Source organism: Hemiscyllium ocellatum, chromosome 9 (genome assembly GCF_020745735.1).
Source record: "Hemiscyllium ocellatum isolate sHemOce1 chromosome 9, sHemOce1.pat.X.cur, whole genome shotgun sequence".
Classification (NCBI taxonomy): domain Eukaryota; kingdom Metazoa; phylum Chordata; class Chondrichthyes; order Orectolobiformes; family Hemiscylliidae; genus Hemiscyllium; species Hemiscyllium ocellatum.
The window spans coordinates 116130406-116145131 of NC_083409.1; the positions used below are offsets into that span (position 1 = coordinate 116130406).

A 14726-nucleotide genomic window follows, 5' to 3' on the forward strand; every position below is an offset into this window, starting at 1 on the left:
GCTGTGCTTTGACCAGCAACACATTTGCAGCACATCCCACTCCAAGCATCTTTGACTGCCAATCAGGAAGTGCAAAACCTGTGCCCATATCTCCCTCCTCACTTCCATGCAAGGCCCCAAAGGATCCTTCCACATCCGACAGAAATTTATCTGCGCCTCTACCAATGTCATCTACTCTGCCCGTTGTACCCAATGTGGCCTCCTCTACATCGGGGAGACTGGATGCCAACTTGCGGATTGTTTCAGAGAACATATCTGGGACACCCGCACCTACCTAACCCATTGCCCCGTGCCTGAGCACTTTACCTCCCCCTCCTACTCCTTCAAGGACATGCAGATCCTGCACTGCGTCCATCACCAAACCCTAACCACCCGACGCCTGGAGCAAGAACGCCTCATTTTCCACCTGGGACCCTGCAACCACATGGAATTAATGTGGATTTCACCAGTTTTCCCCCATTCCCCCCCATCCCACATTATCCCAATCCCAAGCCTCAAACACGGCACCACCCTCTTGACCTGTCCGTTGCTTTTTCCATTTATCTACCATCCTCTCCAACCTATCACCTTCTTCTCCACTTTCATAGAACATATTACAATACAGTGCAGAACAGGTCCTTCGGCCCTCGATGTTGCGCCGACATGTGAACTATTCTCAGCTTGTCCCCCAACACTATCCCAAAATTATCCATGTGTTTATCTAAGGATTTTTAAAATCTCCCTAATGTGGCTGAGTTGACTACATTAGTAGATAGTTGAAAATGCGTTGCTGGTTAAAGCACAGCAGGTTAGGCAGCATCCAAGGAATAGGAAATTCGACGTTTCGGGCATTTGGGGGAGGGGCGATGGAGATGTGATAGGTGGAAGGAGGTCAAGATGAGGATGATAGGCCGGAGTGGGGTGGGGGCGGAGAGGTTAGGAAGAAGATTGCAGGTTAGGAGGGCGGTGCTGAGTTGAGGGAACCGACTGAGACAAGGTGGGGCGAGAGGAAATGAGGAAACTGGAGAAATCCGAGTTCATCCCTTGTGGTTGGAGGGTTCCCAGGTGGAAGATGAGGCGTTCTTCCTCCAACCGTCGTGTTGTTACGTTTTGCCGGTGGAGGAGTCCAAGGACCTGCATGTCCTCGGTGGAGTGGGAGGGAGAGTTAAAGTGTTGAGCCACGGGGTGGTTGGGTTGGTTGGTCCGGGCGTCCCTGAGGTGTTCTCTGAAGCGTTCCGCAAGTAAGCGGCCCGTCTCCCCAATGTAGAGGAGGCCACATCGGGTGCAGCGGATGCAATAGATGATGTGTGTGGAGGTACAGGTGAACTTGTGGCGGATATGGAAGGATCCCTTGGGGCCTTGGAGGGATGTGAGGGAGGAGGTGTGGGTGCAAGTTTTACATTTCCTGCGGTTGCAGGGGAAGGTGCCGGGAGTGGAGGTTGGGTTGGTGGGGGGTGTGGACCTGACGAGGGAGTCACGAAGGGAGTGGTCTTTGCGGAACGCTGATAGGGGAGGGGAGGGAAATATATGCCTGGTGGTGGGGTCCGTTTGGAGGTGGCGGAAATGACGGCGGATGATACGCTGTATACGGAGGTTGGTGGGGTGGTAGGTGAGAACCAGTGGGGTTCTGTCTTGGTGGCGGTTGGAGGGGCGGGGCTCAAGGGCGGAGGAGAGGGAAGTGGAGGAGATGCGGTGGAGGGCATCGTTGACCACGTTTGGGGGGAATCTGCGGTCCTTGAAGAAGGAGGCCATCTGGGCTGTGCGATGTTGGAACTGGTCCTCCTGGGAGCAGATGCGGCGGATACGAAGGAATTGGGAATATGGGATGGAGTTTTTACAGGGGGCAGGGTGGGAGGAGGTGTAGTCCAGATAGCTGTGGGAGTCAGTCGGTTTATAGTAGATGTCTGTGTTGAGTTGGTCGCCTGAGATAGAAATGGAAAGGTCTAGGAAGGGGAGGGAGGAGTCTGAGACAGTCCAGGTGAATTTGAGGTTGGGATGGAAGGTGTTAGTAAAGTTGATGAACTGTTCAACCTCCTCGTGGGAGCACGAGGCAGCGCCGATACAGTCATCGATGTAGCGGAGGAAAAGGTGGGGGGTGGTGCCAGTGTAGTTGCGGAAGATGGATTGTTCCACATATCCTACGAAGAGGCAGGCATAGCTGGGGCCCATGCGGGTGCCCATGGCAACTCCTTTAGTTTGGAGGAAGTGGGAGGATTGAAAAGAGAAGTTGTTCAGGGTGAGGACCAGTTCAGTCAGTCGAAGGAGGGTGTCAGTGGAAGGGTACTGGTTGGTGCGGCGGGAAAGGAAGAAGCGGAGGGCTTTGAGTCCTTCGTGATGGGGGATGGAGGTGTACAGGGACTGGATGTCCATCGTGAAAATAAGGCGTTGGGGACCGGGGAAGCGAAAATCCTGGAGGAGGTGGAGGGCGTGGGTGGTGTCCCGAACGTAGGTGGGGAGTTCTTGGACTAAAGGGGACAGAACTGTGTCAAGGTATGCGGAGATGAGTTCGGTGGGGCAGGAGCAGGCTGAGACAATGGGTCGGCCGGGGCATTCAGGTTTGTGGATTTTGGGCAGGAGGTAGAAACGGACAGTGCGGGGTTGTGGGACTATGAGGTTGGAGGCGGTGGATGGGAGATCCCCTGAGGTGATGAGGTTATGGATGGTCTGGGAGATGACGGTTTGGTGGTGGGAGGTGGGGTCGTGGTCAAGGGGGCGATAAGAGGAGGCGTCCGCGAGCTGGCGTTTGGCCTCAGCGGTATAAAGATTCAGTAAGGCCACAGTTGGAATATTGCAGATAGTTGTGGTTGCTAGATTACCTGAAGGATGTGGAGACGTTGGAGAGGGTAAAGAAAACGTTGACCAGGATGTTGCATGGCTTGGTGGGTATTGGCTATAAGGAGAGATTGGCTTAACCCTGTTTGTTTTCACATGAATGTTGGAGGTTTAGGAGTGACCTGGTAGATCTTTACAAAATGGAGAGGCGTGGATAGAATGGATAGTCAGAGTCTTTTTCACAGGATAAAAATGTCAATTACTGGGGACACTTAAAGGAGATGTAAGAGGCAAGTTTTTTTATTATTCAGAGGGTGGTAAGTGCCTGGAATGTGCTATCAGATAAGATGGTGGAGGCAAATACAATAGCAATGTTAAGAGGCATCTTGAAAGATTCATGAATAGGCAGGGAATAGAGGGATATGGACCACATAGAGGCAAAACTTATGTAGTTTAGAAGGGCATCGTGTGTTGGTGTAGGCTTGGTAGGCTTAAGGGTCTGTACCTGTGCTGTACTGTTTTTGTTTTTTGTTGATATGGGCTAAAGACAGGTATACAGAATTAGGCCACAGATCAACCGTGATCTCCGTGAATGGTAGAACAAACTTCAGAAGCTCAATGGCCTACTCCTGTTCCTACGTTCTTAATCAGGTTTATAGAGACATGTAGATCTACAGCATGGAAATAGACCCTTCGGTCCAATTTGTCCATGCCAACCAAATATCTTAAATTATTAAATGAATTCCATTTGCCAGAACATAGTCCATATCCCTCTATTCATATGCTCAACTAGATGCCTTTTAAATGTTGTATTTAATACCAGCCTCCACCATTTCCTCTAGCAGTTCATTCCATATATGCAGCACCGTCTGCATGAAAAAAGTTTCCCATTTAGGTCCCTTTTAAATTTTTCCCCTCTCACCCTGAACCAATGTCCTCTAGTTTTGGACTCCCCAACCCCAAGGAAAAGAAAGACTTTGTTTATTTCCCCAATCCATGCCCCTCATGATTTTATAAACCTCTGTTAGGTCACCCCTCAGCCTCTGATGCTTCAGGGAAAACAGTACCAGCTTATTCAGCCTCTCCCTATAACTTAAACCCTCCAAACCTGGCAAAATCCTTGTAAATTTTTTCTGAACCTTGTCACATTTCATAAAATCCTTCCTATAGGAAGAAGACCAGAATTGCATACAATATTCCAAAAGTGGCCTAACCAATGCCCTGTACAGCCACAACATGACCTCCCAACTCCTGTACTCAATGCTCTGATCAATAAAGGAAAGCATACCAAACGCTTTCTTCACTATCCTATCTATCTGCGACTCCACCTTCAAGGAGCTATGAACCTGCAGAGGTTTCTTCGTTCAGCAACACTCCCTAAGACCTTACCATTACGTGTATAAGTCCTGCTCTGATTTGCATTTCCAAAATGCAGCACCTCACATTTATCTAAATTAAACTCTGTCTGCCAGTCCTCAGCCCATTGGCTTATCTGACCAAGATTCCAATGTACTCTGAGGTAACCCTCTTTGCTGTCCACTACACCTCCAATTTTAGTGGCATATTGTTGGTAGGAAACAGAAGATGGAGAATGTAGAGAGTTATTTCACCTCTAACACATTTTTTTCCTCTCTGGTGCAGTATGGATGAGGACAGGACAATGACAGTGGATTGGAATGAATGGCGAGATCACTTCCTGTTCAATCCAGCAACAGACATCCAAGAAATCGTCCATTACTGGAAACATTCAACGGTGAGCAGTGGAGTTAAGATTTCGTACTCGGAGATAAAGTGGAATTGCTTCACAGAATTATTATGCTGCAGAAGGAGATCATTTGGCCCATCATGTCTGTACTGACTCTTTGTGCATTTTAACTCATGTAATGCCCACTTGAATGCCTCAATTGGACCTGCCTCCCCACACTTTGTGGCAGTGCATTCCAAACCCAAACCATTCACTTTATGAACAAAGCTTTTTCTCATCTGACATTTGTTTCTTCTGGAAGCAAAAACCGCTATCTGGTTTTCGATCTGTTTACAAGTAGGAAACATTTCTCCCTATCCCTGGCAATATATTTTCATGTCAGGATGGTAAGGGGATTGGAGGGGAACTGCCTTGGGCATTGTCCCTAGACAGGCTGTCATACAGGTTTACAAGAATGATACCTGGACATCAGGGGTTAACTTATGAGACAGATAAGACAAATTAGACTAGTTTTCTCCAGAATTTAGAAGACTACGGGATGATCTGATCAAAATCTTCACGATATTAACAGGAAAAGATAGTACAGAGAAAGATAACCTATTTCCACTGGTAGGGATTCTAGAACGAGGGACATATCTGGGAATTAGGGCCAGACCATTCAGGACAGCTATTATAAAGTCATAGAATCAGGAATAAGGGTGACAAATTCAGAGCATGGATCAGTACTTCCCACTGTGATGCTATGGCCATTACAGTGATTTGGATGTCACAGGAGCAGAAATGGTTGTTGGGTGTTCCAGGGTTTAGATGCTTCAAGAGGAATAGGGGAAGCAGTAAAAGAGGTGGACAAGTGGCATTGCTAATCAGGGATAGTATCACAGCTGCAGAAAGGGAGATCGTCAAGGAGGGTTTGGCTACAGAGTATGATTGGAAGTCAGAAATTGGAAAGGAGCAGTCACTTTATTGGAAGTTTTATATAGACCCTCCAATAGTAACAGAGACAATGGGGGGCAGATTGGGAGGCAGCCTTTGGAAAGGTGCAGAGGTTGTTGTTATGAGTGACTTTAACTTCCCTAACATTGATTGGAACCTACTTAGTTCAAATAGTTTGGACAGAGCAGTTTTTGTCAGATGTGTCCAGGAACGTTTCCTGACACAGTGTATAGACAAGAGGGGAGGCCATATTGGATTTGGTGCTTGACAACAAACCATGCCAGGTGTCATATCTCTAGGTGGGAGAGCATTTTGGTGATGGTGATCACAGCTCCTTGACCTTTACTATACTCAGGAAAGGGATAGGAGCAGACGGTATGGGAAAGTATTTAATTGGGCGAGGGGTAATTACAATGCTATTAGGCAGGAACTGGGACACCTAAATTGGGAACAGATGTTCTCAGGGAAACGTACAACAAAAATGTGGAGGCTGTTTAGGAAGTACTTGCTGATAGTGCTGGACAGGCTTGACCCACTGCGGCAAGGAAGGATGGTAGGTTGAAAGAACCTTGGGTGACAAGGAATGTGGAATACTTAGTCAAGAGGAAGAAGGAAGCTTACTTAAGATTGAGGAGCCAAGGATCAGACAGGACATTAGAGAGTTACAAGGTAACCAGGAAGGAACTTAGGAGAGCTAGAAGGGGGCATGATAGAGGTTCAGCGGATAGGATTAAAGAAAGTCCTAAGGTGTTCTACACTTACATGGAGGAACAAGAGGATGGCCAGAGTGATGATCGTGCTGATCAGGGATAGCGGATGGAACTTGCGCCTGGAGTCGGATGAAGTAGAGGAGATTCTTAATGAATACTTTGCTTCAGCATTCACTACTGAGAGGGACCTTGACATTTCTGAGGACAGTGTGAAACTGACTGATATGCTAGAACAGGTTGCTGTTAAAAAGGAGGATGTCCTGCAAAGTTTGAAAAGCATAAGGATAGATAAATCCCCTGGGCCAGGCTGGTTATACCGAGGCTGCTACAGGAAGTAAGGGAAGAGATTGCTGAACCTTTAGTTATGACCTTTGTCTCCTCACTGTCCACTAGAGTACTGCCAAATGTTTGGAGTGTGGCAAATGTTATTCCCTTGTTCAAGAAAGGGAATAGGGATAATCCTGGGACAAGTCAGTCTTATGTCTGTGGTTGGCAAAGTATTGTAGAGGATTCTGAGAGACAGGATTTATTACTTGGAAAACCATAGTTTGATTTCAGAGAGATAGCATCACATCACTATCTCTGAAAGTTGCCACCCAGGTAAATAGTGCTGTGAGGAAGGCATATGGTGTACTGGGCTTTATTGGCAGAGGAATTGAGTTCCGGAGTCCTGAGGTCATGTTGCAGTTGTATAAGACTCTGGTGAGGCCTCATCTGGAGTATTGTGTGCAGTTTTGGTCGCCATACTATAGGAAGGATGTGGAAGCTTTAGAACGAGTGCAGAGGAGGTTTACCAGGATGTTGCCTGGAATGGTAGGAAAATCTTATGAGGAAAGGCTGAGGCACTTGGGGCTGTTCTCATTGGAGAAGAGAAGGTTTAGGGGAGATCTGATAGAAGTGTATAAGATGATTAGGGGTTTAGATAGGGTAGATACTAAGAACCTTTTACCGCTAATGGAGTCAGGTGTTACTAGGGGACATAGCTTTAAATTAAGGGGTGGTAGGTATAGGACAGATGTTAGGGGTAGATTCTTCACACAGCGGGTTGTGAGTTCATGGAATGCCCTGCCCATATCAGTGGTGAACTCTCCTCCTTTATGGTCATTTAAGCGGTCATTGGATAGGCATTTGGAAGTTATTGGACTAGTATAGGTTAGGTAGGATTCGGTTGGCGCAACATCGAGGGCCGAAGGGCCTGTACTGCGCTGTATCCTTCTATGTTCTATTGTGAGGGGCAGGCCATACCTCACATATTATTGAATTCTCTGAGGATGTGACAAAACATGTTGATGAAGATAGAGCAGTGGATGTGATGTACATGAATTTCAGCAAGGCTTTTGAAAAGTTTTCCCATGGTGGGCTCATTCAAAAATAAGGAGGTATAAGATACAGGGAAATCTGACTGTCTGGATACAGAATTGACTGGCCCTTGGAAGACAGAGGGTGGTGATAGATGGAAAGTATTCAGCCTGGAACTTGGTGACCAGTGGTGTTCTGCAGGAATCTGTTTCGGGACCTCTGCTGTTTGTGATTCTTATAAATGACTTGGATGAGGATGTAGAAGGGTGGGTTAGTAAATTTGCTGATGACACGAAAGTTGGAGGAGTTGTGGATAGTGTGGAGGGTTGTTGTAGGTTGCAGTGAGATATTGACAGGAAGCAGAACTGGATCGATAAGTGGCAGATGGAGCTCCACCTGGAAAAATGTGAAGTCATTCACTCTGGATGATCAAATTTGAATGTAGAATTGAATTGAATTGAATTTATTGTCATGTGTACTGAGGCACAGTCTCTTTGTCTTGCGAGCAATACTGACAGATCACATAGTTAGGTAGCATAGAGAGTAAATAATAGGTTATTGGTGGCAAAAACAAACACACAGATACAGGTGAATGCTAAAATATTGAGTCCATTCAGTATTCTAACAACAGTAGGGTAGAAACTGAAAAAACCGGCTGGTGCATGTGTTCAGGCTTCTATACCTTCTCCCGATGGTAGAGGTTGTAGAAAAACATTGCCAAGGTCGGAGGGATCTTTAAGAATGCTGCAGGCTTTTCCTTGACAGTGGACATGGTAGATGGATTCTATGGATGGGAGGTTGGCCTTTGAGATTGTCCGGGCCAGGTTCACCACTCTCTGTAACAGTCTCCGATCTTGAATGGTACAGTTGCCACACTAGGTTGTGATACATCCAGACAGAATGCTCTGGATGGCGCACCTATAAAAGTTAGCAAGGGTATTTGCCATCATACCAAACTTTCCTCAGCGGCCCGAGGAAGAAGAGACATTGTTGGGCCTTTGTAAAACCAGTGCATCCACATGAAGAATCCAAGAAAGCTTGTTGTGGATGACCACTCCCAGGAGCTTGGCACTCTCCACTTGTTCAGCCTCTGTGCTGTTAACGTGTCTGGGGCATGAGTAAACTCCCACCAAAAGTCAATAATAAGTTCCTTGGTTTTGCCGGCATTGAGAGCCAAGTTGTTCTCAGTGCACCATTTTTCCAGGTGCTCCACCTCCCGTCTGTAGTCTGTTTGGTGGCATTTGGTGTGTTGGCTTTCATTAGCTGGGAAGTTATGCTGCAGCTGTATTTAACCCTGACTACACTTGGAATATTGTGTTCAATTCTGGTCACCTCTTTATGGGAAAGATGTGGAAGCTTTAGAGAGGGGGTAGAGGAGATTTACCTGGAAGGCTTGTCTTAAGAAATGTTAACACAGCTAGGGCTTTTCTCATTGGAGCAGGGAAGGATGAGAGATGACTTGATAGAAGTGTACAAGATGTTGAGAGGCATAGATAGAGTGAACATCCAGAGACTTTTTCCCATGGTGGAAATGTCTATCACGAGGGGGCATAATTTTAAGGTAATGGGAGGAAGGTTCAGGGGAGATGTCAGATGTATATATTAAAGAAAAGGAGAGATCCTATAAAGTGGCCAAGAGCAGTTGGAAATCAGAAGATTGGGAAGACTACAAAAACAAACCGAGAATAGTAAAGAGAGAAATAAGGAAGGAGAGGATCAAATATGAAGGTAGGCTAGCCAGTAATATTAGAAATGATAGTCAAAGTTTCTTTCAATACATAAGAAACAAATGACAGGCAAAAGTAGACATTGGGCCACTTCAAACTGATGCTGGAAGCATAGTGATGGGAGATAAGGAAATAACAGGAGAACGTAACAAGTACTTTGCGTCAGTCTTCACAGTGGAAGACATGAGTAATATCCCAACAATTAAAGGGAATCAGGGGGCTGAGTTGAGTATGGTTGCCATTACAAAAGAGAAAGTGCTAGAAAAGCTAAAAAGGTCTTAAAATTGAAAAATCTCCTGGCCCCAATGGGATACATCCTAGAGTTCTGAGAGAGGTGGCTGAGGAAATAGCAGAAACATTGGTTGAGATCATTCAAAACTCACTGGAGTCAGGGAAAGTCCTGGATGATTGGAAGATTGCTGTTGTAACCCTCTTGTTCAAGAAAGGATCAAGACAAAAGATGGAAAATTATAGGCCAATTAGCCTAACCTCGGTTGTTGGTAAAATTCTAGAATCCATCATTAAGGATGAGGTTTCTAAATTCTTGGAAGAGCAGAGTCTGATTAGAACAAGTCAACATGGATTTAGTAAGGGGCAGTGGATGTGGTCTATCTAAACTTCCAAAAGGCCTTCCAAAAAGCACAGGAGGCTGCTGAGCAAGGTGAGGGCCCATGGTGTTCGAGGTGAGCTCCTGGTATGGATTGAGGATTGGCTGTCTGACAGAAGGCAGAGAGTTGGGATAAAAGGTCCTTTTTCGGAATGGCAGCCAGTGACCAGTGGTGTGCCGTAGGGTTCAGTGTTGGGGCCTCAGCTGATCATATTATATATTAATGATCTGAATGAAGGGACTGGGGGCATTCTAGCGAAGTTTGCCGATGATACGAAGTTAGGTGACAGGCAGGTAGTACTGAGGAAGTGGGGAGGCTGCAGAAGGATCTAGACAGTTTGAGAGAGTGGTCCAGGAAATGGCTGATGGAATTCAACGTGAGCAAATGCGAGGTCTTGCACTTTGGAAAAAAGAATAAAAGCATAGACTACTTTCTAAATGGTGAGAAAATTCGTAAAGCCAAAGTACAAAGGGATCTGGGAGTGCTAGTCGAGGATTCTCTAAAGGTAAACATGTAGGTTGAATCCGTGATTAAGAAAGCGAATGCAATGTTGTCATTATCTCAAGAGGGTTGGAATATAAAAGCACCGTTGTGCTACTGAGACTTTTTAAAGCTCTGGTTAGGCCCCATTTGGAGTACTGTGTCCAGTTTTGGTCCCCACACCTCAGGAAGGACATACTGACACTGAAACGTGTCCAGCGGAGATTCACACGGGTGATCCCTGGAATGGTTAGTCTAACATACGAGGAACAGCTGAGGATCCTGGGATTGTATTCATTGGAGTTTAGAAGATTAAGGGGAGATTTAATAGAAACTTACAAGATAATACATGGCTTGGAAAGGGTGGATGCTAGGAAATTGTTTCCATTAGGCGAGGAGACTAGAACCCGTGGACTCAGCCTTAGAATTAGAGGGGGTCAATTCAGAACAGAAATGCGGAGACATTTCTTCAGCCAGAGAATGGTGAGCCTGTGGAATTCATTGCCACAGAGTGCAGTGGAGGCCGGGACGCTAAATGTCTTCAAGGCAGATACTGATAAATTCTTGATGTCACAAGGAATTAAGGGCTACGGGGAGAATGCTGGTAAGTGGAGTTGGAATGCCCATCAGCCATGATTGAATGGTGGAGTGGATTCGATGGGCCAAAAGGCCTTACTTCCATTCCTATGTCTTATGGTCTTATGGTATATTCTTTACACAGAGTGCTGGCTGCGTGGAATACATTGTTGGCAATGGTAGTAGAGTCAGATATGTTAGGGACATTTAAGTGACTCTTGGAAGATAGTAAATTGAAGGATATGTGGGTTAGTCTGATCTTAGAGTGGGATAAATGGCTGGCATAACATGGAGGGCAAAAGGGCCCGTACTGTGCTGTACTGTTCTATGTTCCATAGAGATGTACAGCATGGAAATAGACCCTTCGAATCAACTCGTCCATACTGACCAGATTCCTAAATTACGACATTAATCCCTTTTGCCAGCATTTGGCCTGTATTATTTTATACCATTCTATTCATATACCCATCCAAATGCCTTTTAAATGTTATAATTGTACCAGCATCCACCACCTCCTGAGCTCATTCCACACATGCGCCACCTTCTGGGCAGAAAAGTTGCCCCTTCGGTTCCTTTTAATTAGAACAAAGAACAAAGAAAATTTACAGTCGAGGAACAGGCCCTTCGGCCCTCCAAGCCTGAGCCGATCCAAATCCACTATCTAAACCTGTCGGTCAATCCCTAAGCATCTGTATCCTTCTGCTCCCCACCTACACATGTCCAGACACGTCTTAAATGAATCTACCGTGCCTGCCTCTACTACCTCTAATTCTTTTCACTTTCACCTTAAACATATGCTGTCCAGTTTCAGACATCGTTCCTGAGGGAAAAGCCCTTGTCTATTTGCCCTATTCGTACTCCTAATGATTTTATAAACTTCCAAGGTTACCCATCAAGGAATTTGATCAGATGGGCCAATGGGCTGAGAAGTAGCAGATGGAGTTTAATTTAGATATATAGGGGGACAGATAGGAGGTTCTGTGGGGACGAGAGAGACTCACGGTTGGTGTGTTGCCTCCCAGGTGCCAGGGTAGGTGATGTCTCTGATCGTGTTTTTGGGATCCTTAAGGGGGAGGGGGAGCAGCCCCAATTCATGGTCCACATAGGCACCAACGACATAGGTAGGAAGAGAGCTGGGGATGTACGGCAGAAATTCAGGTCGCGAGGATGGCAGCTTAGAGCTAGGACGAACAGAGTTGTTGTCTCTGGTTTGTTGCCCGTGCCACGTGCTAGTGAGGCAAGGAATAGGGAGAGAGAGGAGTTGAACACGTGGCTACAGGAATGGTACAGGAGGGAGGATTTTGGATTCTTGAATAATTGGGACTCTTTCTGGGGTAGGTGGGACCTCTACAAGCAGGATGGTCTTCATCTGAACCAGAGGGGTACCAATATCCTGGGGGGGAAATTCAGTAAGGCTATTGGGGTAGGTTTAAACTAATCCAGCAGGGGGATGGGAACCAAAATTGTAGTTAGAAAAGGTTGAGAGTAGGGAGGTCCGAAATCTAGTTTCAGGAATGCAAGATGGCACCGGCAAGCAAGAAGTTGGTTTGAAGTGTATACTTCAACGCTCGGAGCATCCGGAATAAGGTGGGTGAACTTGCAGTATGGTTGGTACCTGGGACTTTGATGTTGTGGCCATTTCAGAGACGTGGATAGAGCAGGGACAGGAATGGTTGTTGCAGGTTCCAGGATTTAGATGTTTCTGTAAGAACAGAGAAGTTGGTAAAATGGGGGGGTGGCATTGTTGGTCAAGGACAGTATTACAGTTGCAGAAAGGATGTTTGGGGACTCGTCAACTGAGGTAGTATGGGCTGAGGTTTCAAACAGGAAAGGAGAGGTCATTCTGTTGGGAGTTTTCTATAGGCCTCCGAATAGTTCCAGAGTGTCGAGGAAAGGGTAGCAAAGATGATTCTCGATGGGAGTGAGAGAGACAGGGTAGTTGTCATGGCGGACTTCAACCTTCCAAATATTGACTGGGAACACTATAGTGCGAGTACTACAGATGGGAAAGTTTTTGTCCAGTGTGTGCAGGAGGGTTTCCTGACACAGTATGTAGACAGGCCAACGAGGGGCGAAGCCACATTGGATTTGGTACTGGGTAATGAGCCCGGCCAGGTGTTAGACTTGGAAGTAGGTGAGCACTTTGGTGATAGCGATCACAATTCTGTTATGTTTACTTTAGTGATAGAAAGGGATAGGTGTATAGCTGGACAAGAGTTACAGCTGGGCTGGGGGAAAGGCAATTACGATGCAATTCGGCAAGATTTAGGAAACATAGGATAGGGAAGGAAACTGCAGGGGATAGGCACATTAGAAATGTGGAGCTTATTCAAGGAAAAGCTACTGTGTGTCCTAGATAAGTATGTATCTGTCAGGCTGGGAGGAAGCTGTAGAGCGCTGGAGCCGTGGTTTACAAAGGAAGTGGAATCTCTGGTCAAGAGGAAGAAGAAGGTTTATGTTTGGATGAGATGTGAAGGCTCACCTAGGGCGCTTGAGGGTTACAAGGTAGCCAGGAAAGACCGAAAGAGAGAGCTCAGAAGAGCCAGGAGGAATCATGAGATGTTATTGGCAGATAGAATCAGGGTAAACCCTAAAGCTTTCTATAGGTATTTAAGGAATAAAAGAATGACGAGAGCAAGATTAGGGCCAGTCAAAGATAGTATTGGGAAGTTGTGTGTGGAGCTGAAAATGTGTTGCTGGAAAAGCGCAGGTCAGGCAGCATCCAAGGAACAGGAGATTCGACGTTTCGGGCATAAGCCCTTCTTCAGGAATGAGGAAAATGTGTCCAGCAGGCTAAGATAAAAGGTAGGGAGGAGGGACTTGGGGGAGGGGCGATGGAGATGCAATAGGTAGCAGGCTAAGATAAAAGGTAGGGAGGAGGGACTTGGGGGGTGAAGTCAGAGAAGATAGGGGAAGAAATAGATTGTAAAAGCTGGGAAGTGTTTCTGCGTTTGCACCTGGAGTATTGCGTACAATTTTGGTTCCCTTACTTGAGGAGGAATGTAGTTGAATTGGAAGCACTTCAGGGGAGATTCACTGGATTGATTCCAGAGAGAAGGGATTGGTTTTATGATGAGAGATTGAGCAGTTTAAGCCTATGCTGTCTGGAGTTTAGCAGAACAAGGGAAGATTTGATTGAGATATATAACATGCTAAAAAGGGATTGACAAAGTAGATGTAGAGCAGATGTTTTGTCGTGGGGGTAATCTAAAACAAAAGGTCATAGTTTTAGGATATAGGTAGTAGAGTTAAAACGGAGACAATGAGAAATTACTTCTCTCCAAGGGTCATGAATCTGTAGAATTGTTGAATGATTATGGAGAGTGTGCAGGAAACTGCAGTTAAGATTGAGATGAGATCACCCAGAATTGTACCAAATATTGGAGCAGGCTTGAGGGGCTGAACTCCTTATTCCTGCTCCTAGCTCTTATGTTCTTACAACTGGAGATACAAGTGACTGGGAAGAATGAGGTGAAGAAGTAAATTAGCTTCAGTAAAATTGTACTGGAGAAATTAATGCAGCTGAAAGTTGATAAATTCCCATGACCCGATGGTATATATCTCAGAGCTCTGAAGGAGATGTCTGCAGTGTTACTGGATGCTTTGGTGATTATCTTCCAAAGTTCTATAGATTCTGGAATGATTCCTAAATATCAGGAGGGAGCGAATATCACGCCATTATTTAAGAAGGGAGCAAGATAGAAAACTGGGAACTACTGATCTATTAGTCTTGTGTCAGGAGTCAGGAAGAAAGCTATAATTTATTATAAATGATGTGATAAATTAGATACTGGGTAATAATTAGCTAATTGGATATTGTCAACATGGATTTAGAACATAGAACGTAGAACAATTCAGCGCAGAACAGGCCCTTCGGCCCTTGATGTTGCATCGACCTGTGGACTATTCTCAGCTCGTCCCCCTACACTATCCCAAA

General features: G+C 45.8%; 1 protein-coding gene across 1 annotated transcript in view; it reads left to right on the forward strand.

Moving 5' to 3' along the window:
* The window catches only part of LOC132819214 (mitochondrial adenyl nucleotide antiporter SLC25A24-like), a 106527-nt gene that overhangs the window by 12940 nt on the left and 78861 nt on the right, over positions 1-14726 (forward strand). The window contains exon 4 of the mRNA XM_060830679.1: positions 4393-4504. Within this exon, the coding sequence (XP_060686662.1) occupies positions 4393-4504 (112 nt within the window). The remainder of the gene's footprint in view (positions 1-4392; positions 4505-14726) is intronic.